Consider the following 21,457-nt stretch of genomic DNA (forward strand, 5'->3'; position numbering starts at 1 on the left):
ATAATCTCCTGCAGGACACTCTTCTGCAGACTTTGTGTGACTCTGTATAACCAGTTGCCTCTTCTTGCAAGAATAAAATACAACAAAGACATTTCATCTGTTTGAGATCTTTATTTCAACGTTCATTAGGACTCATCTTGGAATATTGACAGAATTTCCATTACAAGACCCACCTCTTTTATTTGGCTTTTGAATGTCCTTGAATTGTGATTACTAATTGGCCTTTTATAATGCTCATTATAACAGTCTTTTACTCATGGATTTTATCTTGGTCTGTGGATGTGTGAGATTTTGTTGTCTGCTCTGTTGACCTGTTTTTTATTCTGCCTATGTCTGTAAAGCACTTTGGTCAGCTCATGTTGTTTTAAATGTGCTATAGAAATAAATTTGACTTGACGACTTAACTTGAATGGAACAGGTATTTTACTCCCCATGTCCCCATATTGTAGGGGGTTCTGGGTTGATACAATAAATATTCTGTATGTATAGATAAGATAAGATATTCCTTTATTAGTCCCGCAGTGGGGAAATGTGCAGTGTACAGCAGCAAAGGGGATAGTGCAAAAAACAAGATGCATCAACTAACACAGTAAAAAAAGAGCTAACAAAGAGTAACAAAATATGAACCATTTGAATAGAAGGAAATATAAAAAGCAGTATATTGACAATAAAGACTATTAACAAAATTGCACAAGTGGAAAATGATATTGCACAGTGAGAATGAATGAATGAACGAATGAATGAAATTCCACCTGAAAATATCAGGTTATGTCAGTTTTTTGGTGTGTAAGTGATATTGCAAGTGGCAAGTGCAGGTCAGTGTAGGTCTATTTTTTCATCACAACATTTTTTTTTATAGACAAATCAGCCATTCAAGTCATCACATTTTGATTTTAGATTATATATTATTTTAGATATTTATGCTTAATTGATCTCCATCAACAGAGGGATCTCCATAATCTGGATGATAAAGATGTTTCATGGCCCACATCCAGTGTGTTGTGCAACAATGGTACAGATACTGATTCTGGTTGCTGAGTGTGTGTGAAGATAATACTCTAAGTTTTATAATTATATTTGAAGTATTTTTTTTATACAATACAAATATCACAAGGAAAAACTGTTTCATTGTAACATTTTCAATCCAGTACTTTTGAGAGTGATAAAGAAAAGGCTGAGCAGAGAAGAAAGGAGAGAAACTGTGTGTCAGTGAGTTAATAGCCTCCCCCATTTAGAACATATAGTGCTGGATTTGGCAGGGCTCTCCTGCGCTGTATCTCTGACAATCTCTGCTGTACCGATGAGAATGGGAGAGGGCATTGATTCTGGACCAAAGGGGGTCGATTCCCAGCAGCCTGGGCTCTGATTGATGCACTGGTGGACTGACGAGATAACATTGTGGGTGATCTTTGTGTCTCTTGCAAAAAAAAAAAGAAACAATCGCTGTGTCACAGTTTTTCTTCTAAAGGCACCTAGCTTCCCAGGTCCAAGTTTAATTTTGAAGTTCTTATCACCTTACCCTGCAGCCCATGTCCCATCAGTCCAGTTAATCTACAGGGCTTCTTTTCTCCAATAATGCAGCACCAAGGTTATTTCTTTCAGCTTGATGTGTGTTTGGACAGTAAGTGATTGCTTTGACTGACTGACCTACGTGTGGATTAAATACAAGGCCGATAAGGTCTTTGTAGGACATGCCTTTATGATCCGTTAATATATAGATCTAAATGCAAATGATGCGTCTCAATTACTTTGTGTCCTTCATCGGTTCAGTAACGAAAATATAACAGGCACTTACAGCACTTTGAATGATAGTGCAGTCACTTTAAAGAAACAACTTTGTTTAACTCAAAAGTTTAAATACATAATTATGTGGCTCTTTAAGACACAGCAGCTGATGGATTAAGGTAAAATGAGCTCTATTAACGAAAGCATGCTTTTAAGCAGGTGCTTTCCCTAAAATATGGTTCTCATTGTCATTAAATAATTCATGTCCTTGGTTTTGGGAATATACTTTGGTGTAATTTTTGGGATTTTAATTAAGTGATGAGTCTCTTTCAATGTATGATAATAGCTTTGATAATTATCGTGAGAGAAATATCACAGAAAGATGTGTAAATACAGTATTTTCACCCCTCCAACTTATAACCAAATGTCATCCCTTGGTGATTAAGAAGAAGATACTTCTTTACTTGTTTCCATGGAAATGTGGTTAAAGGAAACAGCAAAACACTTCATATGCCCTCTGGATTTTTCACATAATCTTGAATTGGATCAAACAAAACATGTGTCTGCACCACCTACATAAGGATATACAAAACCAAAACTCATTTTATAATTTAGCTTTCATCCCATGTCTTTTCCAGACACGCTTGATCTTCATTGAGTAGAGCACTCAATTTTGTAGAGATGGCAGAGAAATTAAATTAGATAAGGATTTGTGGATGTCTAAACAAACATCATAAGATCAAGGCAAAGTAAGAGTTATTGCCAAAAAGCAGTAATATAATAAAAGGTTAAGAGGATAAAGCAAGATGAAAAAGTAAATAAATATAATATATAATATAAACTTTTTAGGAACTAAGTAACAGGCTATCAGCTTGACCACATCAGGTTTGGATAATCTTATTTTATCATCTTTGAGTTGTTTTGAGGCAGCAGGTTTTTCAGCCAATAACAGAAGCAGTTTTCTTGTCAGTTTTTCTGGTGTGCTACAAGAGGTTTAAAGCAACAAAAAAATATGTAAAAAGTTAACCAATTCACATTGTTGTATAAACCAGAGGTGTGGACTCGAGTCACATGACTTGGACTCGAGTCAGACTCAAGGCACAAATTTGATGACTTTAGACTCGACTTGACAAAATTAAAAAAAAGACTTGCAACTCAACTTGGACTTTAACACCAATGACTCGCTACTTCACTTGGACTTGAGCCTTTTGACTTGAAAATACCTTCCCCACGCACAAAGCTTAAAAAGTATGTTATTTAGAAAGTGTGCAACAAATCAATTCTACTTGTTTATGATTATATTCAGTCGCATGTTTTAACAAATGAATAACATTTTTAAAAAGCATTCATGATTTATATAAATATATTATTACTCTGTTGTTAACATGGCATTACATTTGAAGAGCACATTATGACTTGTTTAGAACTTAAAACTTAGAGTTTAAGACTTGGGACTTGTCAGTCTTGACTTGGGACTTGACTTGGGACTTGTCAGTCTAGACTTGGGACTTGACTCTGGACTTGTCAGTCTTGACTTGGGACTTGACTTGGGACTTGTCAGTCTAGACTTGGGACTTGACTCTGGACTTGTCAGTCTTGACTTGGGACTTGACTCTGGACTTGTCAGTCTTGACTTGGGACTTGACTTGGGACTTGTCAGTCTAGACTTGGGACTTGACTCTCACTTTCCTGTCTTGACTTGGGACTTGACTCTGGACTTGTCAGTCTTGACTTGGGACTTGACTTGGGACTTTCCTGTCTTGACTTGGGACTTGACTCGAGACTTTCCAGTTGTGACTTGGGACATAACTTGGGACTTTCCTGTCTTGACTTGGAACTTCCATGCAAAGACTTGAGACTTACTTGTGACTTGCACAACAATGACTTGGTCCCACCTCTGGTATAAACTGATGGGAGCAGCAAGGTGTGAAAACAAGATGATGATAAGTAATGATTCACATCATTAGACATGTCGGTGGCAGTACCATGTGAGGAAAAACATCACTGAACACGCAGGAAAACAGTTTCCTCTCCCCTGCACATACAGTCATTGAATGAAATATTACCGATAGATTTACCGGATCACCACGCAGCATAATTGCTCGGTATCAAAGTCAGGAGTCAGTCTTAATGATAATCCTGTTTACTATAACAATTCTGTCATAAACAATAAGCAAGGCTCTTTTCCACACTCTACAATTCAACCACGTCTCTGTTCTATAAGCACTGTATTCAATACTGCCTGAGGCTGTTCAGAGGAAGCCCTCAGGGCATTACTGCACATAATTCTTTATTACGTAATCTGTTCATGATAGACTTGTTGCAGAGACGAGGCAGTCCCCTTGGGGAAATCTGTTCATGACAATATGACAACACTTAAACCATTTGAATACCTCAGAGAAAGACGGAGAAAGAAAAAATCAATTAAAGCTCAGGATGTGCTTGTATTTTACTGTGTTGTGTGATTAAATGTAAATATATATAAATACATAGCATAGTGTGTCCAAATTGACTTTGATTCTTTTAGCTCCAGGGCACGGTCCTGCCCTGCAAACCTGGATATTTTTCTTTTTCACGATATACCACCACATTCATAGTGATTGATACTGTCTTATTCTCACTAAAATTCTTCCTTCATCCTCAGCTTTCTTGCTCATATGACGTTTACGTGTTACTTTTTGCACACACAGCACAGTCAGCCATTCTGGTAAATATTTTATATTCAAAATATAGTATTTGATAAAAGGTTTATATTGTGTAAATTACTTGAAAGTGAGTCCTCTGTGTATATGAAATCTGTCAATAATATTACAGCCCACACAACCACAATGAATACTTAAAAGGGTTTTTATTGATTTATGCTTGCACAGCATTGCAAATGTACACAATGCAGAAAATGCAAAAACACAAGAATCAGCAGAAAAGAGCTTTATATAAAAAAACTATTAGATTATTGTGTGTGTATGATATATCAAATTTAGAGGATGGTTCTTATGAACTGTCATTCCTTATAATATCCTTTCTTCTTGAGCCATATCAAATTTACAGGTTCAATTTTATGTCCTGCAAGGCTGTGTGAGTTTTTGAAATGGATATGATGTAGAATAAGAAAAAAACATTATAATGTTACAGCAATTTTGCACATTTTTCTTTTTTTTCCAACTTAAATTCAATTTTTTATTAAATTGGATTCATTTAATAACTCCAATTAGTTATCTAAATCAGTACATAACAGCATAGCAAAATGCAAACAATTGCAAACAAGCACAATTAACATAGAGAATTCTCAGATAGATTTTTACAAAGAAAGTATATAGTCCACTGTCCTAATGTCTCAGGAGAAGGGTTGGCAAATGTGGCGTTATATCACCAAAGTACATTGACTTCTGCACAAGACAGAGTTCATATCTGCTCATTGTGAAAGTGATGCTGACAAGAGCCACTATAGCAGCCTGTTTTGTTATTCAGTCTAAAATCTGGAACTGGTCATTTCTATCGTTGAGGCCCCCAGCTTCTTCCTCCCCCTCGACTGCTGTCCCTTCACCTCTGTGTTTTGTGTACCATGTCCTGTCATTCCACATCTCGGAGTACCTTTCTTGTCCATCACTCTTTCTGATCACCGGTCTTTTTGTCCTGTTGCTGCTTCCAAATAGTTCCAAATAGTTGGATGCTCACCACTGTTTATCAGATCGTCTATGTTGTCTTCAAGCAATATGCTTTGTTCCTGCATGCTTACCCTACCATGTTTCACCTATCTTCTATCTTTGATTATTTGCCATGCTTGCATTGTCCCTTTGGATTTGTTTGTCTGGTCTGACTGCCTGTTGTTGAATAAGACTCCTCACTACCAAATAAAGCCTTCTTTCATTGCATTAGTTCTGCTTCATGAGTCTGCGTTTGGGTCCAAGAGCTGTCCACACCTGTGGGTGCTGACTGTAGGATTTTTTTTTTGTATTCCCCCATCCCCTCTATTGGAAGCAGAAGATGGATTTAGAAAATTAATAGTAATACTTAGACACTCATCATAGAAAATGAAATCAAAATGTTTTTGTTCACATATGAATAATTCCCAGGATTGAATACTCTGCTATACAAATAACAAAGATACGCACCGGGAGGAATATCAGTAAAGTGCTGACTGTTTGAGAGATGTTTAAAACAAAGTGAGGAAGACAAGGATGGTGAGCAGAGAGATACCCCCTTCAAAAGTGGTTGAAAAATGATGTAAGCCTGATGAATGGAAAATGCTGGTGAGTGCTCTGTAGAGAAATCACCGATTGATGGCAGAGAAAGACAGCAGGATATGGACATTATACATGAACTTCAGTGGAAGTGGCTTGCATGGATTGAGATGATTTTGAAGAATCAGCCGGTGATGCAAAATGCTATAAGTTATTTACTTCTCAGGGAACAATGACCACTCATTAAATGTGATGAAGAAAATAACAGCTTTAGGACACAAAAATGAGTCTCTATTTCCACCTCTTTTCAGTCTCCTTCTATTCTTGATGCAACTCTATTTCCATTTCAGGAGCTGTCTTTGCTTTCCCTGATGGGTTTGGCAAGTCATTCTGCCATTCTGCATTTTTAAAACAAATCTGACAACATTGTTCCATCAATCGAAAACACACATTTTATTACTGGTAATAAAATATATATATATATGTATATATATATATATACATATATATATATATACATATATATAAAAAATACTAATGTATATATATATATATATATATTATAAATAATACTACTAATAAAAAATATATATATATATATAGTATTAATATTTCAAAATAATAATATAAATATATATTTATTATTATTTTGAAATATTTATACTATATATATATATATATATTTGTTTAATAATATTTTTTTAAATATTTATACTATATATATGTATATTATATATACATATTTTATTACTGGTAGTAAAATATATATATGTAGTATAAATATTTCAAAATACTAATAATAAAAAAATATATATATACATATATATATGTATATATATATATATATATATTAAAAAACATTCCTATATATTATATTTTTTATGGTGCAAGGCTATACATATGTGTACATTCAATTCACATACAATATTACAATTTGCCAATATATATGGGAATAAACAATAATTTTATTTTATATTATCTTTCTGGATAGTACCATTCAAAAGCCATAAATCAAACAGTAAACATACTGTACTGATGATGTAAACAGTGAACATACTGTACTGATGATGTAAACATACTGTACTGATGATGTAAACAGTAAACATACTGTACTGATGATGTAAACAGTGAACATACTGTACTGATGATGTAAACAGTGAACATACTGTACTGATGATGTAAACATACTGTACTGATGATGTAAACAGTAAACATACTGTACTGATGATGTAAACAGTGAACATACTGTACTGATGATGTAAACATACTGTACTGATGATGTAAACAGTGAACATACTGTACTGATGATGTAAACATACTGTACTGATGATGTAAACAGTGAACATACTGTACTGATGATGTAAACAGTGAACATACTGTACTGATGATGTAAATAGTGCTGGCACAGTATGGCTGTCACACACACACCCGCTTTATAAGGCTTGAGATCAACGACCAATGAAAATCACCAAAGTAAGGACGCGATGACGCTTCTCTCCAATCATCTCGCCCGTTCTTCAAACAACGTCATGCTAAGGAAGTGCCAAAGAAGCAGAGGCAGTGTGGTGTGTGTGGGTCCTATAGCCAGCTATACCTGGCTTTAAAGCGACACAAACTACACAAAAAGTGCATGATAGTCTTCTCATATTACTGTTACATATAGATAACCTGCGGTCTGACAATGGGAGCGAACAACAGTACCCGCAGAGTGTCATTTGAGTCAGACGAGAACGAGAATATATCGGTGGTGAAGGGCATCCGGGTGAGTGACAGTATACTATACATACCTGCTGAGTGTTCAGTACACAGGTGCATCATGATATCAGCTAATGCAATGGTGTATTAGGCTGTATAGTACATGCATTGTCTAAAAGCAGCTATACTAAGTTGTTATCTCCCTTTCATTCACTCTATGAGAGCTGCACAGTAGTAATGTAAAGGAGTATATACAGCTTAACTATATAGAGTTAATACCCTATGAGACACAGTACAGTGAGGACACTTTTCAATGTCCTTTATGGGAATGTTGACATTGACGTCACCAGCCTCGTGCTCTTGCCGTCACTCAATGAATGAATTAATGAAAGTGACACCCACTGGACAGGCTGATGCATTCTGGGTTATAGATAATTGATAGACAGATAGATATATAGATAGTTCAGGTTCAGGTTCAGGTGACTTTATTTGTAACCAAAGGTAGATTTGTTTTGCAGCAGAAATAGAGGATGACATCCGTATTGACAATAAGGTAGAGTACAGACAAGAGACAGACATACCAAAAACATGACAAAGAGTACTCAAAGGCTTACTGGGATCAGGACCCAGCAAAAAGAAGGCCACAAGAACAATATAAAAAAACAACAACACTGAAATATCAGGACAAAAAAGACACAATAAATGAGAAAAGGGATAAACTTTCCATAAATATGTGCAAAATCTGCTAGGACTTATTTAAATGAACAATTGAAGCTGGAACAAAGCTGTTCCTGTAGCACTTTGTTCTACACTTTGGGACCCTAAACCTCCGACCAGATGGGAGAACTCACCAGACAGAGGATGAGAGTCATTGTGTGAGATGTAGCTGGCTATCCCATGTAACTGCCTGGTATACAGGGACTCTAAACTCAGCTGTGACTCACCAATTATGATCCTGAGGGAAATTCAAGTTTCCAGCATCACAGTTCCATAGTGGAAAAAAATGTTAGTAAAAAAGTTAGTAGTGCAAAGTACAAAGTACAAAAAAAAATATACCAGATATGAAAATACAAGGAGATGAAGAAAACTTTTAAAAGTGAATATAGTGCAGGGTAACAGCTGTGATACACGACTATTAAAAAAGTGAATATAGTGCAGAAGAGACTGTTAAAAATGAGTATAGTGCAGGGTAACTCCAGTAGCTTAGTCTATGAATGTGCACTGTGTGCATTATTATCTGTCCTGCAGACCGTCCTCCTTTGTCCCCCCCCCCCCCCCTTCCCTAGAGAGGTGTTGTACAGTTTGATTGCTCGGGGGACAAAGGATTTCCTGAGTCTGTCTGTGGAGCACTTGGGGAGCAGCAGCCTGCCGCTAAACAAGCTCCTCTGTTTGGTGATGACGGCGTGCAGAGGATGGCTGGCGTTGTCCTGTATGGCCGGCAGTCTGTTGAGTGTTCTTCCCTCTGCCACCGTCACCAGAGAGTCGAGCGCCATGCCGACCACAGAGCAGGCCTTGAGGTGTCCCTCTTAGTTGTGCTGCCCCCGCCCCAGCACACCACAGCGTAGAAAAGGACGTTGGCTACCACAGATTGGTAGAACGTCCGCAGGAGTTTTGTGCAGATGTTAAATGATCCCAGCCTTCTCAGGAAGTACAGTCTGCTTTGGCCCTTCCTGTAGAGGTGGTCAGTGTTTATTGTCCAGGATAATGTTATCTTTTGGGAGTTTTTGTTAAAAAGGTGGATGCATGTACATGTAGCTTCTGTTATTACAGTGGATGGGGAGCTGTCACAAGTTCTCCTATGCCACTTTCAGCTGATGTTAAATATAGATTGAGAGGCTTTAGTCAATCAGATAAGACTTTAGTTGGCATGGCTCCTCTGTCTATTATTACTCTGTAGGCCAAGTGTGGCTAATGTTATCTTTCAGTGAGATGTAATCCTGTTTAATTCAATGCTGTAATGTTTGCGTAAACACACTGATTGCAAAGCTTTGTTTTCTAATTTATAGTTTTTCCACAGGAACAATTTTGGGAAATATTCGCTTTCTTGCAGAGAGTTAGATGAGAAGATTTGTTAAGTATGAAGATAAGACCAGGAGATGACTAGATTAGCACAAAGACTGAAAGCAGGGGAAACGGTAGGGATGCTCCGATCCAACTTTTTCAGTCCCGATACTGATAGCGATACCTGGGCTTTGGGTATCAGTCGATACCGAGTACCGATCTGATACCAGTGTTTAATTAATAAGCTGTATGCCTCACTGTGTGGAAGTGACTGGGATCATTCTTTTATGTGTAAGGCAACATCAGACAGAAAAATGTAAAAGTTTGGTGCTTTAACTTTATTATGTCAAATTATTTCTCTAAATCCATCTAATTTCTCCACTGAAACTTTTCTTCTGCTCTCCTTTTTGCAGCTTTCTGAGAATGTCATCAACCGCATGAGGGAACCTGAAGCTCCACCTAAACACCACCATGCTCCCTCTCCACCACCTCCCATGGCACCTCCCTTCACTCCGCCTCTCCTGCGGCCAGTGTCACCCCTCTTTGACCCGATCATCTCCTTGCCTCCTCCCCCTCCTCTTGTAGAACCTGTTGCCCCTCCAGCTCCTCCTCCACCAGCTCCATCTGCCACAGTGACTGTGGCTGCACCTCCACCACCTCCTCCTCAACCTCCTACAGTACAGGTAGCAGCACCCACCATCATTGACATGGTGCTCCCATCCTCATCACCCCCAGCTGCTGCTGCTCCTGCTTTTGAGCCTGTGGCGGCACCTCCTCCACCTGCTCCTGCTGCTGTTGAGCCAGTAATTTTGCCTACATCTCCCCCTCCTCCTGCTGCTCCCATTGCTCCCTGCCATGCCCCAGCTATGGTGGAAGCGATCACTTCGCTTGCTCCTCCTCCGCTTGCAATCGAATCTTCTTCTCCTTCCATGAATCAATCCATTGCTTCTTCTCCTCCAGTAATTGAACCCATTGCTCCTCCACATGTGATTGAACCCATTGCTCCTCCATCTGTAGCTGAACCCATACCACCTCCTATTACTTTCAAGGTGGAACCGATCATTGCTCCCCCTCCTCCCGAATTGGAACCCCTCTCTTCCCCTCCTGTTTTTGAGCCTGTCATCATCCCGCCACCACCCCTGCATCCTTCAGGGGACACTTTGTCCCCACATCCTGCTGAGCTATTCGCTGCACCTCCCCTGCCTGAGTATACTGCTCCTTGTGAACCAGTTGCACCTCCTCCTCAGCCCCGAGTGGAGCCAGTATCCCTTGCTCCTGTCCCCGAGCCAGTGGTGGTTCCTGAGTCAATTTTGGTCCCACCACCACCTCCTGCTGCACCAGTCGGTGAGTTTTATTCTAATATGCTGAAAAATCAGTATTTGTAATACATCTCACAAACAAATGTTGAAAAGGAGAGATGCACTTGATTCATCGCTTTGTGACATATGTTCAAGGGTAGTTTAATCAACGTTAAAGGTGCTAAATTTGAAATTCAGAGGATTAATATAGCAGCAAACAACTTATTGCTATATAAAGACATAGTGGAGTAAGGGTGTCCCTGCAATCCGAGCTTCTCTGTGCTTTGTTTACATAGCAGTTCCGGCCGCATGTGCATGTTAGTGCATGTGAGTCACAGTGTGTGTGTGTGTGTGTCCCACATCTAGCTCATGGCTGCCACATTGCTCTCATAAGGTGGTTACAGCTGATAACGCCGTCCCGACCCTGGACATCGTTGCGGAAGCGCAACGCCCACCCTCTGGTTCCCCGCCAGGTTAACATTATTAGTTCTGTCAGCACTGTTGCTGTTGTTTTTGCTGTTTCACTGTTTTAGCTGCCAGCTGCCGGCTCAGCTGGCACGATGTTGAGAGCCGTGTGGAGGCAATCCTTCAATCATATATAGATATGCTCTGAATTAGGAGTTTAGCAACTTTAAAGTCCCCTTGAAACGTAAGTCAGATTGTCTTAAGTTTATATCTCACAGTGAAATATTTGAGCGGTGTACGGTAACAAAGGGATTTAAATCAAATCCTTCATATGTGATTGGACCGCTAAAAAGTGGGCGGGCTTAGAGTTTAGCTCAATACGGATCAGAGGACTGTTGGCTCCACACACACACACACTGGATCAGGCAGAGGACGAGAGAGGTCGCCGGTCGTTTTGCGTTATCTGGCGGACGTTCATCTGCATGTGACACAAAGTCAGTGCAGCGTGTCAATGTATTAGATCTCAGCCACATTGTTTTAGAAATGAAAACAACGTTTTTGCACACTGATAGCCAAACACACACCTCTTCCTATCTCTCCACATCGCTCTGTTAGCTACTACTCCACAAATGGTGATGTGCGGTTTTATATGACCAGTGGGGCAAACTAGTTGGATTGGATTTTTGAAAACTTCCCTGAGTACAGGATGAGTCATCAAACATTTGAAACCGTATACAGGAAGAGAAAAGACAGGGATTTTGATCAGATTTTGATGTAAAAAAACTTTGATGCGACATATGTTTGGCATATAACAAGAGGTAAATTAACAATTAACACAGGGACACAAGATTAAAACTGTGAAAATGTATTTTCCATTTCATGGGGACTTTAAGGAATAGAGAAGCTTACCAAGATCCCTCTTTTTATATAGAATAGATGATGCAGTAGTTGTTGTGTCAGGATTTTCTAATACTTTTTGAATTGTTTTGAGCTTTTTTCCATCTCAGAATTTCTATAAATTAGTCTTTTACTGGGTTTGTGCAGTTGTGATTTTTGACCTTGGAGGCGACTGGACAAACTTGCGTCTTGTTTCTTCTAACAAGACAAGAGACAGGAATGAAATGAATTGTTCCTGGTGGGTCAATTTATCCCGAAATGCTTCTTCAGTAGAATGTTAATTAGAATGCAAAGGTTGTGAGGGAATGAGCTGTCCGAGGATTTAAGTCCAGCTACATTGAATGTTAATGATGTTTATTGTGTGGGTGTTTACTTTGAGCCACCTTAAGCTTTTTGTCTCCAACTTTTCTTGCAGATTGTAATTACTCTTCATTTTCAAAAACGGGCCTCACAGTAGCCTTGGTCATATTATGATTCATTGCCATTCCCTTACTGTTAATGAAATGATTCATTATTTCTTTTAATAATGTTAATAAATTGATGCCGTAATTAGTGGCCCCTCCGTTCTGCCTCGTCACTGTGGAGCTCATGCTGTCATGATGACCCTTCCCATGCCTGTGGTTTGTGAGAGCACTCCAAAGTTAAACTCCACAGTAGTTTATTTTTGTTCTATCTGGGTTTTCTTTGTCTCATTCTCAATTTTTTTAAATAATTTCCCATCATTAAAGCAGCTATAATCTATTTTTTTAATTTCAACAATGGATCATATGACAACTTGTATGTGAAAGGGGGCACTTGAAATGAAGATACCCACAGAGAGTTATCACCTGACTCTGCAGCTCCGGTCAGCTTTACAGCGCTTTATAGCGTCCTTCAGCTCTCACCGCACTCATCAGTGTTGTTTTTGGCTACAACAAGCAGCTGTTTTCAGCAAATAAAACCCGCTGCTCGCTACCTGTCCAGCACCACACGGCAGACAGGCAAAGTTTGTTTTGATGGACTTACATACACAAGGTAACCAGATATACAATTCCAAATGAATGCTAATGTCGCTCCGTATCTTCTGGATGTATAGGCAACTGTTCAACGTATCCTCATACAACGGTTCATATGATATCTTACGAAAGGTTATTCCTCTTTTTTTCATCCGTTTTCCTACGAATGTCCAGCAACACGTGTCCATTTCCTCCTCGTTACATGCAGTCTTTTCAAAATAAACTTAACAGGAAACAACTTGGTTAGATTTAGGCAACAGAACTACTAAGTTAGGCTGAGGAAAAGATGGTGGTTTGGCTTAAAATAACTCCGTATGTGGCGTTAAGTTACGTGACAAATGAATCAACATTTATTTCTGGTTTCATCAGGGACCTGAGCGAAAGTGTGGTGTTTTTAGACCCACCTATCCGCCAACGACCTCCTCCCTACACGGTGTTCACCGCTCTTTACATTGGCTGGTTCACTTCTACGTGTATTATACGTGAATTGATTTTGTGGGATATACGCAAATTACAGTGCATTACCTTTTAATAGGTATAGCTACAAACATTGTATGAGACCAGAATAAACTGATTCAACTTTATAAGGTGATAGTATGTCAGTGTTTTTAGCTTGTTTCCACTGCCCCAAACTTGCCAAAAAATCTGTTATTGAAGTATAGAAATAGAAAGTAGTGATTAGGAACAGAAACTTAAGAAAATAAGTATTTTTTTTGTTGAAATTTGTTAATAAAAAGATTTTTGTAGGGCCCAACTTTTGTAGATAAAAAAGGAATTTATAAACAAAGTTTCGGAGTAGCACTGACTTTACTTACATGTTTTTGTGATTTAAAAGAAATTTCATATGACACCCCTTTCACTATCGATTAATACGGTATCAAACGCGTGTATGTAAAGACACTAACACATAGACAAACTCACTCTATTTTTCGACTTCTCTCTCTCTCTCTCTCTTTCTCTCAAAGTAAAGTTTTTAGTCTTATTGTCTGATTATTGTGGGAGATGTCCTCTTATCTCTTGACATGTCCTTATCCATCCGTCAGAGGACATCTGAATGTTACCTGTTCATTACACTGTATAGAGAACGGGGCGTGGGTGCTGCTGGTTCTTCAGAAGGTGGTATCCAGGTTGTGGGCAGGCCTCCCCATCCTTGACTGTGCTCAATCAGTAAGGTAATTAAAAAAGGCCAACTTATGCCACGCCACACTGACTCCAGTGATTAAAACGACACCTCCGCAGTTTCACACAACAAACCACCGGGCCTCATTAAGGGATGGAGGTGGTGTGTGTGCGACTGTGTGTGTGTGTACGGATGTGTGTTGAACTTTTATTTGGCCGTAGGACTTCTGTGATACGACACTGAGTTTTTGTCTGAGCCACTTGCCTTTTTGTTTGGGCACATTAGTAACACAATTTGGACAATTAATAGAATATACTCCACAATAACGCTTCTTTGTCAGTCTGTTTTTTTCCATTAGCTCTGAGGCCACTTTCACAGCAGAGCTTCATTGTTCTCCATGTTGAATAAAGTTATTCCTCCTTTGTTTGCACTAATTAGTTTTCAGATTAAAAGATATATATACACAGCAATATCTTACTTGATTTAGTGACAGGTGAGGAGTGTGTTGAGTGTAGTTATTATGAGAAACTGCTGCGTTCACAGCACAACACAGTGTTCGTGAAAGATTACAAATCTGCTTATGTGTTTCCTCCTTAAGTGGTCAGTTATGGATGTGTGTTCTACATTTTCTGTTGGAGGACATGACGTTTTCATTGCTGCTATGTCTCTCCATTTCCATTCTTGAGTTTTATAGTTAAGAGACACTAGCCACGTTTACATTCACTTATTTTTATGTGCATTTTGAAGATGAACAACAACATTTGATAAAACTTTCTCAAAAAAGCTTTTACGCCTACTTGAGGATTTTGCCTTTGTTGAAAAGTACTCGATGCGCTAAATGTGTTATGGAAATGCCTTTGCCGAAGAAATTCTGTCGTAGGGAACATTTAAGTGATGATGACTGATCAGCTGTTACCCCTGTCGGCGTCTTTACCATGAAACATGGCCAATATTAGCTGAAATCAATGAAAAATGTAGAAGAAGGTCGGCACACTGTAGCTCCCTTTAAGTGCAATTTATTGGCACATCTTAGTTAGTGACGTTTTCAGCAAAAGCTCTTCTTCAGACTTAATAATTCTGCACACCAAGACACCATGTTAAAAGGTAAACGGTATGGTCACATGATGGTCACATGATACCGCAAAGTATCCCACATAATAATCAAATGTGATGTTACATGCATATTAAGAAAAACACATACATGCAGTGTATATGCATTATATACAACACTATATACAAAAATGCGTATACAAACATTTATCAATCAATAATATAGGTAAGTACCTCTCAGATCATAAGAATAACATCAAGCCCATGGCTGTCATACTTTCTAATACAAAAACTGAGAAAGGACTCTTTCTCTACTCTCCAGCATTTTGTGTGCACAGAATATCTGCAGTGTTAAGGATTGTGTGTTTGTATTGGCTGTATTTGTATTGTTGCTCCATAGTCCCGACAGGTTGCAGTTTTCTCTTGTCAGGCATCGGCCCTTATATTTACAGTATCGCACAAGAATCACACGGGTTGACATTTACTTAAGTATTTTGTATATACTCTCCTCGCAAGGTCACCTCACGGCTTAATATGTACCAAGCTCACCAAGTGAAGGAGAGGGGGAAAAAAAAAAGTCATCATGGACGATTGATCAAGCATGCTCTTTTTAAAGAAGGAAAAAAAAAAAAAAAAAAGTGAACGGTGAATGTGAATCTCGTTACAAAAAGTTGCAAAGTTCAGCCCAATTCTAAAAGGGTACGACCTTAATGAGGCGCGCATTGATTATATGTGTGTCCACGAGAGTTGGGTATCGAGTGAGGCTCTCAGCAGGTCGGCTGTCTCTAAATCATGGGCCCTGAGTCAGAATGTGTGCTGATTACACCATAGTCAAGGTTGAACCTCCTACACCTTCTCCAATGCGTTATAAATATTCATATGCCAGAGCCCACACACTGCGCCGGACTAATAGCCTGCTTAAAGATGTCTCCCAGGTGCAGCAAAGAGAACGGCGAAATGGGGACCGGGCGAAAGGAAAAAGGAAATGTGCGCGACTTGGGTGCGTGTGTGCATAAATGCGAGGACCTTTTTTGAAACTGACTTTTTCTTGTTATCTTGTGAAAATGTGAAATGATCAGTTAGGTCCCTTTTTCATAACATGAGATTGAATTAACAGGAAGGAGTGTGAATAAAATAGAAAATCTGAAATGGCACCTGCCTGCCAGGGCTGGAAGCTTGCTCTTGGCGTTTTTCTTTTTCCCCCTCCTATGTGAACGTTGTGAAAGGTGTGCGGTGACTCGACTAAGCGCTGGCTAGAAACGTGAGGAAGTGGTAATGTTACAGATTATGCCCTCCACGCGGGTCCTGGGGTTAATGAAACTTCTGATGAGAAACGCAATTTGCCTTCGTCTATTATCTCCACTGCCAATAGCCTGTGCTCCACCGCCTCTCCTCCTCCTCTATGGGTTTTATCCACAGGGTTTAGTGATTGGAGGAAAAGGAAAAGGAGGGGGACACGTCTAAAAAGATGATGAGTTTTTAATCTTTTTAACATTTACATGTCCTACTCAGGATTGACACTGGCTCTGTCGATCTGGAATTGTCTCTGACCCTAACCAGCCTCCCTCAAGGACCCCAGACAGTGTTTATCATATCAGAACCTGTTCTCCGGCTGACCCTGCGGGCCTGCTAGCTATCTGAAGCCTCTCTCTGCAGGGCTGGAGAGGATGTGGTGATAAACGAGGAGTTGCTTAGGCTTGTCTGAACTTAGAGGACTTTTAGAATTTTTACTTTTCACAGTGCACAGCTAAAGGGTATATATTTTCAATATAAGCGTGAGATATTTTAAAGGGCGGTTGATACAGAAATGCCAGTCGCACCTGATGGGAAAAGTTCATAATGGCAGGATTTGACCTCTGATTTACATGAGTTCGGTGTCCAGTATTTATCTGCTCTAAAGATCTTTGGAGGGAATAGTAAGTAAGAGGTAGCATACGCTTGTGTTTCAGTACAGCTCTGTTGTTGTGAGTTGGAAGAAATGCTTGAAAAAATACTTTTTTCTCATGTGTTACATATCATTATATGTTTGACCTAATGTTATGATACCTAAGGAATGACCATTGGTGCCTTCAGACGATTATATGAAACATTAGTAATGACAAACTAACTGGCAACTTGATCGCTGACACATAGATACCACATGATACCAACGTTGTTATACTATTGGCTCACAAGCCTTGTTAAAAGTGAAGACCAAACTAGGCCTGCAATGATTTATCGATTTAATTGATTAGTTTTCAACTATTAAATCAATCGGCAACTATTTTGATAATCTATTAATCGGTTTGAGTAATTTTTTTAAGAAAAAAGTAAAAAATGATCTGAATCCAGCTTCTTAAATGTGAATATTTTCTGGTTTCTATGATATTTTCCTCTATGACAGTAAACTGAATATCTTTTGTTGTGGGCAAAAAAAGACGTTTGAGGACGTCATCTTGGGCTTTGAGAAACATTGATTGACATTTTTCACCATTTTCTGACAATTCATAGACCAAACAATTAATCGATTAATTGAGAAAGTAATCGACATATTAATCGACAATAAAAATAATCGTTACCTGCAGCTTTAAACCAAATGTCAGATATCTTCTACAGAGATAAACAAAACATTCATTTTTAATTAGATTTTTAAAATAATGAATTCACAATCATCATTTTTTTTAGGAAAAGACATATTTTTATTCGGCGCTTTCTAATTCTAACTCTGTGTATGTAGTAGTTTTTTTTTTTTAAATATTGTTAGTCTACATAAGAATGTTATCAATAACATTGTTTTTTTTTTTGTCCATGGCAGTGGAACAAGCGCTGAAAACAGTTGCTAATTTACACATCCAGCACACTTGAAGTAACGGTAGTATTCATTAGGAGTTTCTAGCCACCTGACGAATGCAAGTCCAATATTCACTTTCATTTTAGCTCTGGTTTGGTTTCCAATAGAGCTGCAGCTACCGATTATTTTCTAGATTAATTGATTAATCGTGTGATCTATAAAATGTCAGAAAAGTTTTTAAAATGTCCATCCCAGTTTCTCAGCGAAAAGATGGAGTCTTTAAACATCTTGTTTTGTCCATCCAAAACCCAAAGATATTCAGTTTAATATGATATAAAACAGAGAAAAGCAGGAAATCTCTATATTTGAGGGGCTGAAGACAGCATTTTCTGCCATTTTTGGATGAAAACTACTACGATTAATTAATTATCAAAATAGGCAATTATTTTTCTGTTCGATCGATTAGTTGGCTAATTGATGCAGCTTTAGTTTCCAATAACTTATAAGGGAAATATCTGTCTCTGTGGTTGCTGAATGCTTCACTATGTTCAACTACTAGCTCCTAACTTTCTCAGTCATCTATGTTATTTACAATATGATATTCATACAATACATTGCTGGGTCTCTATTCTCCAGGAGACAGTTCTCTCTCATGTAACTAAATCACACTTTACTGGACGTCTAACTGCCACAGCATTATTCCCGTAGACAGAAGCCAATCATAGTACATCATCTGACGTTTTCATATTTACCTGATGTGAAAAAAACCCCCAGACAGATGTCCCTATGGCAGAGTCAGGATTGCAGCCCTACAGGTTGTCTTTCTGTCGTAGAGTCCTTAACAGAGTTGTAATTAGACTCTCCTCTGCAGCGGGATCAATGGTGCTTCCGAGTGCTGTCAGACATGATGGATATTATTTTCCCACACTCTGGACAGTTAGGTGACAGCAGCCTCTGTCTTTGAGGAAACACTATGCAGCAAAAAGTTGTCAACTGTCAATCACCGCCTCTGTTCGCACTAGTGTTTCCTCTGAAGCCCTGTCATACTAAACCTCCCCTCTACCTGCTGCTTATTCATTCTCTTTACTGTACCAAACAGTTGTCACTGCTGTGAGTTCTTGTTACGTGTTGTTTGCTGCTGCAGAGGAGAAAAGGCTATAGAGGTTGGGAATCAGAGAAAGGAGTACGCTAACTGTATCCTGAGAGCAAATTGATAACAGTGTGGGTGTGACGACGCCGCTGAATGAGGCGAAGGAGACTAAAATGACAGAAGGTGGAGGGAGAAACGCTTGGTAATGAGGAGCTGAGATGTTATGTATCCATGACACCAGTTGCCATCTCACTATAACTATATTGTCCATCAGTTCACGAGTATCACTAACTCAAACCACACAAGAAAATTCAAATCTTAAAGCTATTTATTCAACTTTTAATATTGAAAGATTATGACATTATTAGATAATAAGAACTTTCTGACTAATTAACAACTACCTAATTAATGTTTTACAGTTTATTTTTATATATTTAATTCGTTACATTATAAAGTGGATCTTTATTTTAGTCGTCACAAAGAGCAGAATACATCAAAGGCACTTTCAGGCCATTACAAGCACCAGTAAAGAAAATTCAATCCCCTGAAATGAAACACCACTTTTGCTACCACCGCTGCTAGAGAAAATATCAATTTGAAGCCAAGAATTGTAGATCTAATTGTTTTTTTTCTTTCCCTAGGAGAGGTTTGTGGTGTGTTCTGTCTTCCTGTCCACAATCGGGTATCTCAAAAGCCTTTTTAAAAAGATTTCCAAGACGACAAGCTTCGGGCCATGTAATATTTAAAACATTTAATTAGATTATGATGTTGATCTGGTTTTGGGGCCTGTAGACAATTACACATTTGATTTACTTGATTCCAAATCCTAAGTGTAACTAGTGAAAAAACAATTTAAAGTTACTTCGAGGAACTTTCATTTCGTGTTGAATTTGTGGACAAAAGCGACAGTGTTTCCGAGCACCAGACTCCCTTTAGAAAACCGCTCATTTTACTGCAGCAGGATCTGACAGTCTGCCCCGCTCAGTCCTGGTTCTGGTTCTCCCGTGCCTCCGTTCCCTCCAGCGGGCCCAGCAATACGGCCTTGGCCTCCTGCACCAAAGCGTCGGTGTTGGCTCCCAGCAGAGCAGCGAGGCGAAGCTCTCTGCTGCCAAGCGCAGAGCTCTTCACCTCCTGCTGGAGCTCCGACTGCAGGTCAAAGGCGGCAGCGAAGCTCGATCTGGAATCCAACCCAGAGGCACGATGAGAAGCATTAAGAACTATATAGAAATAGCCAATATTTTTTGCTGATTATCTTGTATAGTACTTGTGTCATATGGAGGCATCTGTATTAAATTGAGACAATTTCCGAACCAGTTAAAAGCTCCTCAATGTAACTTTAACTTCACATTAATCTGGAGTATTTTTTTTAATTTTTTCTGGCAGTTTCATCAAGTAAAAAAAATTATGATTGTTTGTTTTGTCTTCCTCTTCAGTTGTGATACTTAAAATCAAAGGACATGATTGAGATATGAAGCAACACCACATGTTGGACTTTAACATGGGTAGATGAAATCATGACTATAATAACCCCCAAGCACCACCCTTTTGTAAAATCTGAAAATAGTCAGTATAAGACAGTTTTGCTTTCGGAATTGGTGTTTTTTTTGTCTGTATATTTACAACAATAGCTGCAAAACCCAGATGATGAGAAAGAATAGCACATTCGCAGGTCTTATTGTTGATCTGTTTCAGCAGGGATTAGGTTTTTATGTGTGTCTACTGGCCTGCTGTTACCACATGTTACCAGGTAATAATAGACTCTGACAATAGGGATTATCCTATCTAACTAATGCAGTGGGAGAGTAATCTTGACACACTCAGGCACTCCCCCCTATCACTGCAGTGTCGCAGCACACCGCATGGCACTTCTGTGTTCAGAGCACGTTTTGGCCTGGTCGCGGGCTGGCATCTTTACTTTCATGCTTAATTACCTGCCAAGATAGACCGGAGGAGACATGGAATCATGCATGTATGATGTCCCTGACATGAATATATGTAGATAGAGTGGCGCGGTGCTGTGGTTTAAGGATGTGTGTGTGTTGAGGCAGTACAGGCATATTTCTGTTTGTGGTGTTACGCTTTAATATCGAAGGGCTTTACTGTTTTTGGCACACAAACACACACACACACACACACACACATCATATAGCATGGTAGCCTGAGGGCAAGATTTCTGTCCCACCTCGCTTCATTCACAGTGAGCACAGAGAAAACATACTCAACTCAAGAA

General features: G+C 39.0%; 2 protein-coding genes across 7 annotated transcripts in view; both read left to right on the forward strand.

Annotated features, from left to right (window-relative positions):
• plxna4 (plexin A4) overlaps positions 1-21,457 on the forward strand; it is a 452,991-nt gene that overhangs the window by 34,182 nt on the left and 397,352 nt on the right. The window lies entirely within an intron of this gene.
• chchd3a (coiled-coil-helix-coiled-coil-helix domain containing 3a) overlaps positions 7,436-21,457 on the forward strand; it is an 89,363-nt gene continuing 75,341 nt past the window's right edge. For 4 of the 6 annotated variants that reach the window (XM_074625012.1, XM_074625014.1, XM_074625013.1 and 1 more), the window contains exons 1-2: positions 7,436-7,668; positions 10,016-10,946. In XM_074625012.1, coding sequence (XP_074481113.1) covers positions 7,588-7,668; positions 10,016-10,946 — 1,012 coding nt within the window. In that variant the 5' untranslated portion in view covers positions 7,436-7,587. The remainder of the gene's footprint in view (positions 7,669-10,015; positions 10,947-21,457) is intronic. The other 2 variants (XM_074625016.1, XM_074625017.1) reach the window with 1 other exon arrangement.

This window comes from Sebastes fasciatus, chromosome 23 (genome assembly GCF_043250625.1).
Source record: "Sebastes fasciatus isolate fSebFas1 chromosome 23, fSebFas1.pri, whole genome shotgun sequence".
In the NCBI taxonomy this organism is placed as follows: domain Eukaryota; kingdom Metazoa; phylum Chordata; class Actinopteri; order Perciformes; family Sebastidae; genus Sebastes; species Sebastes fasciatus.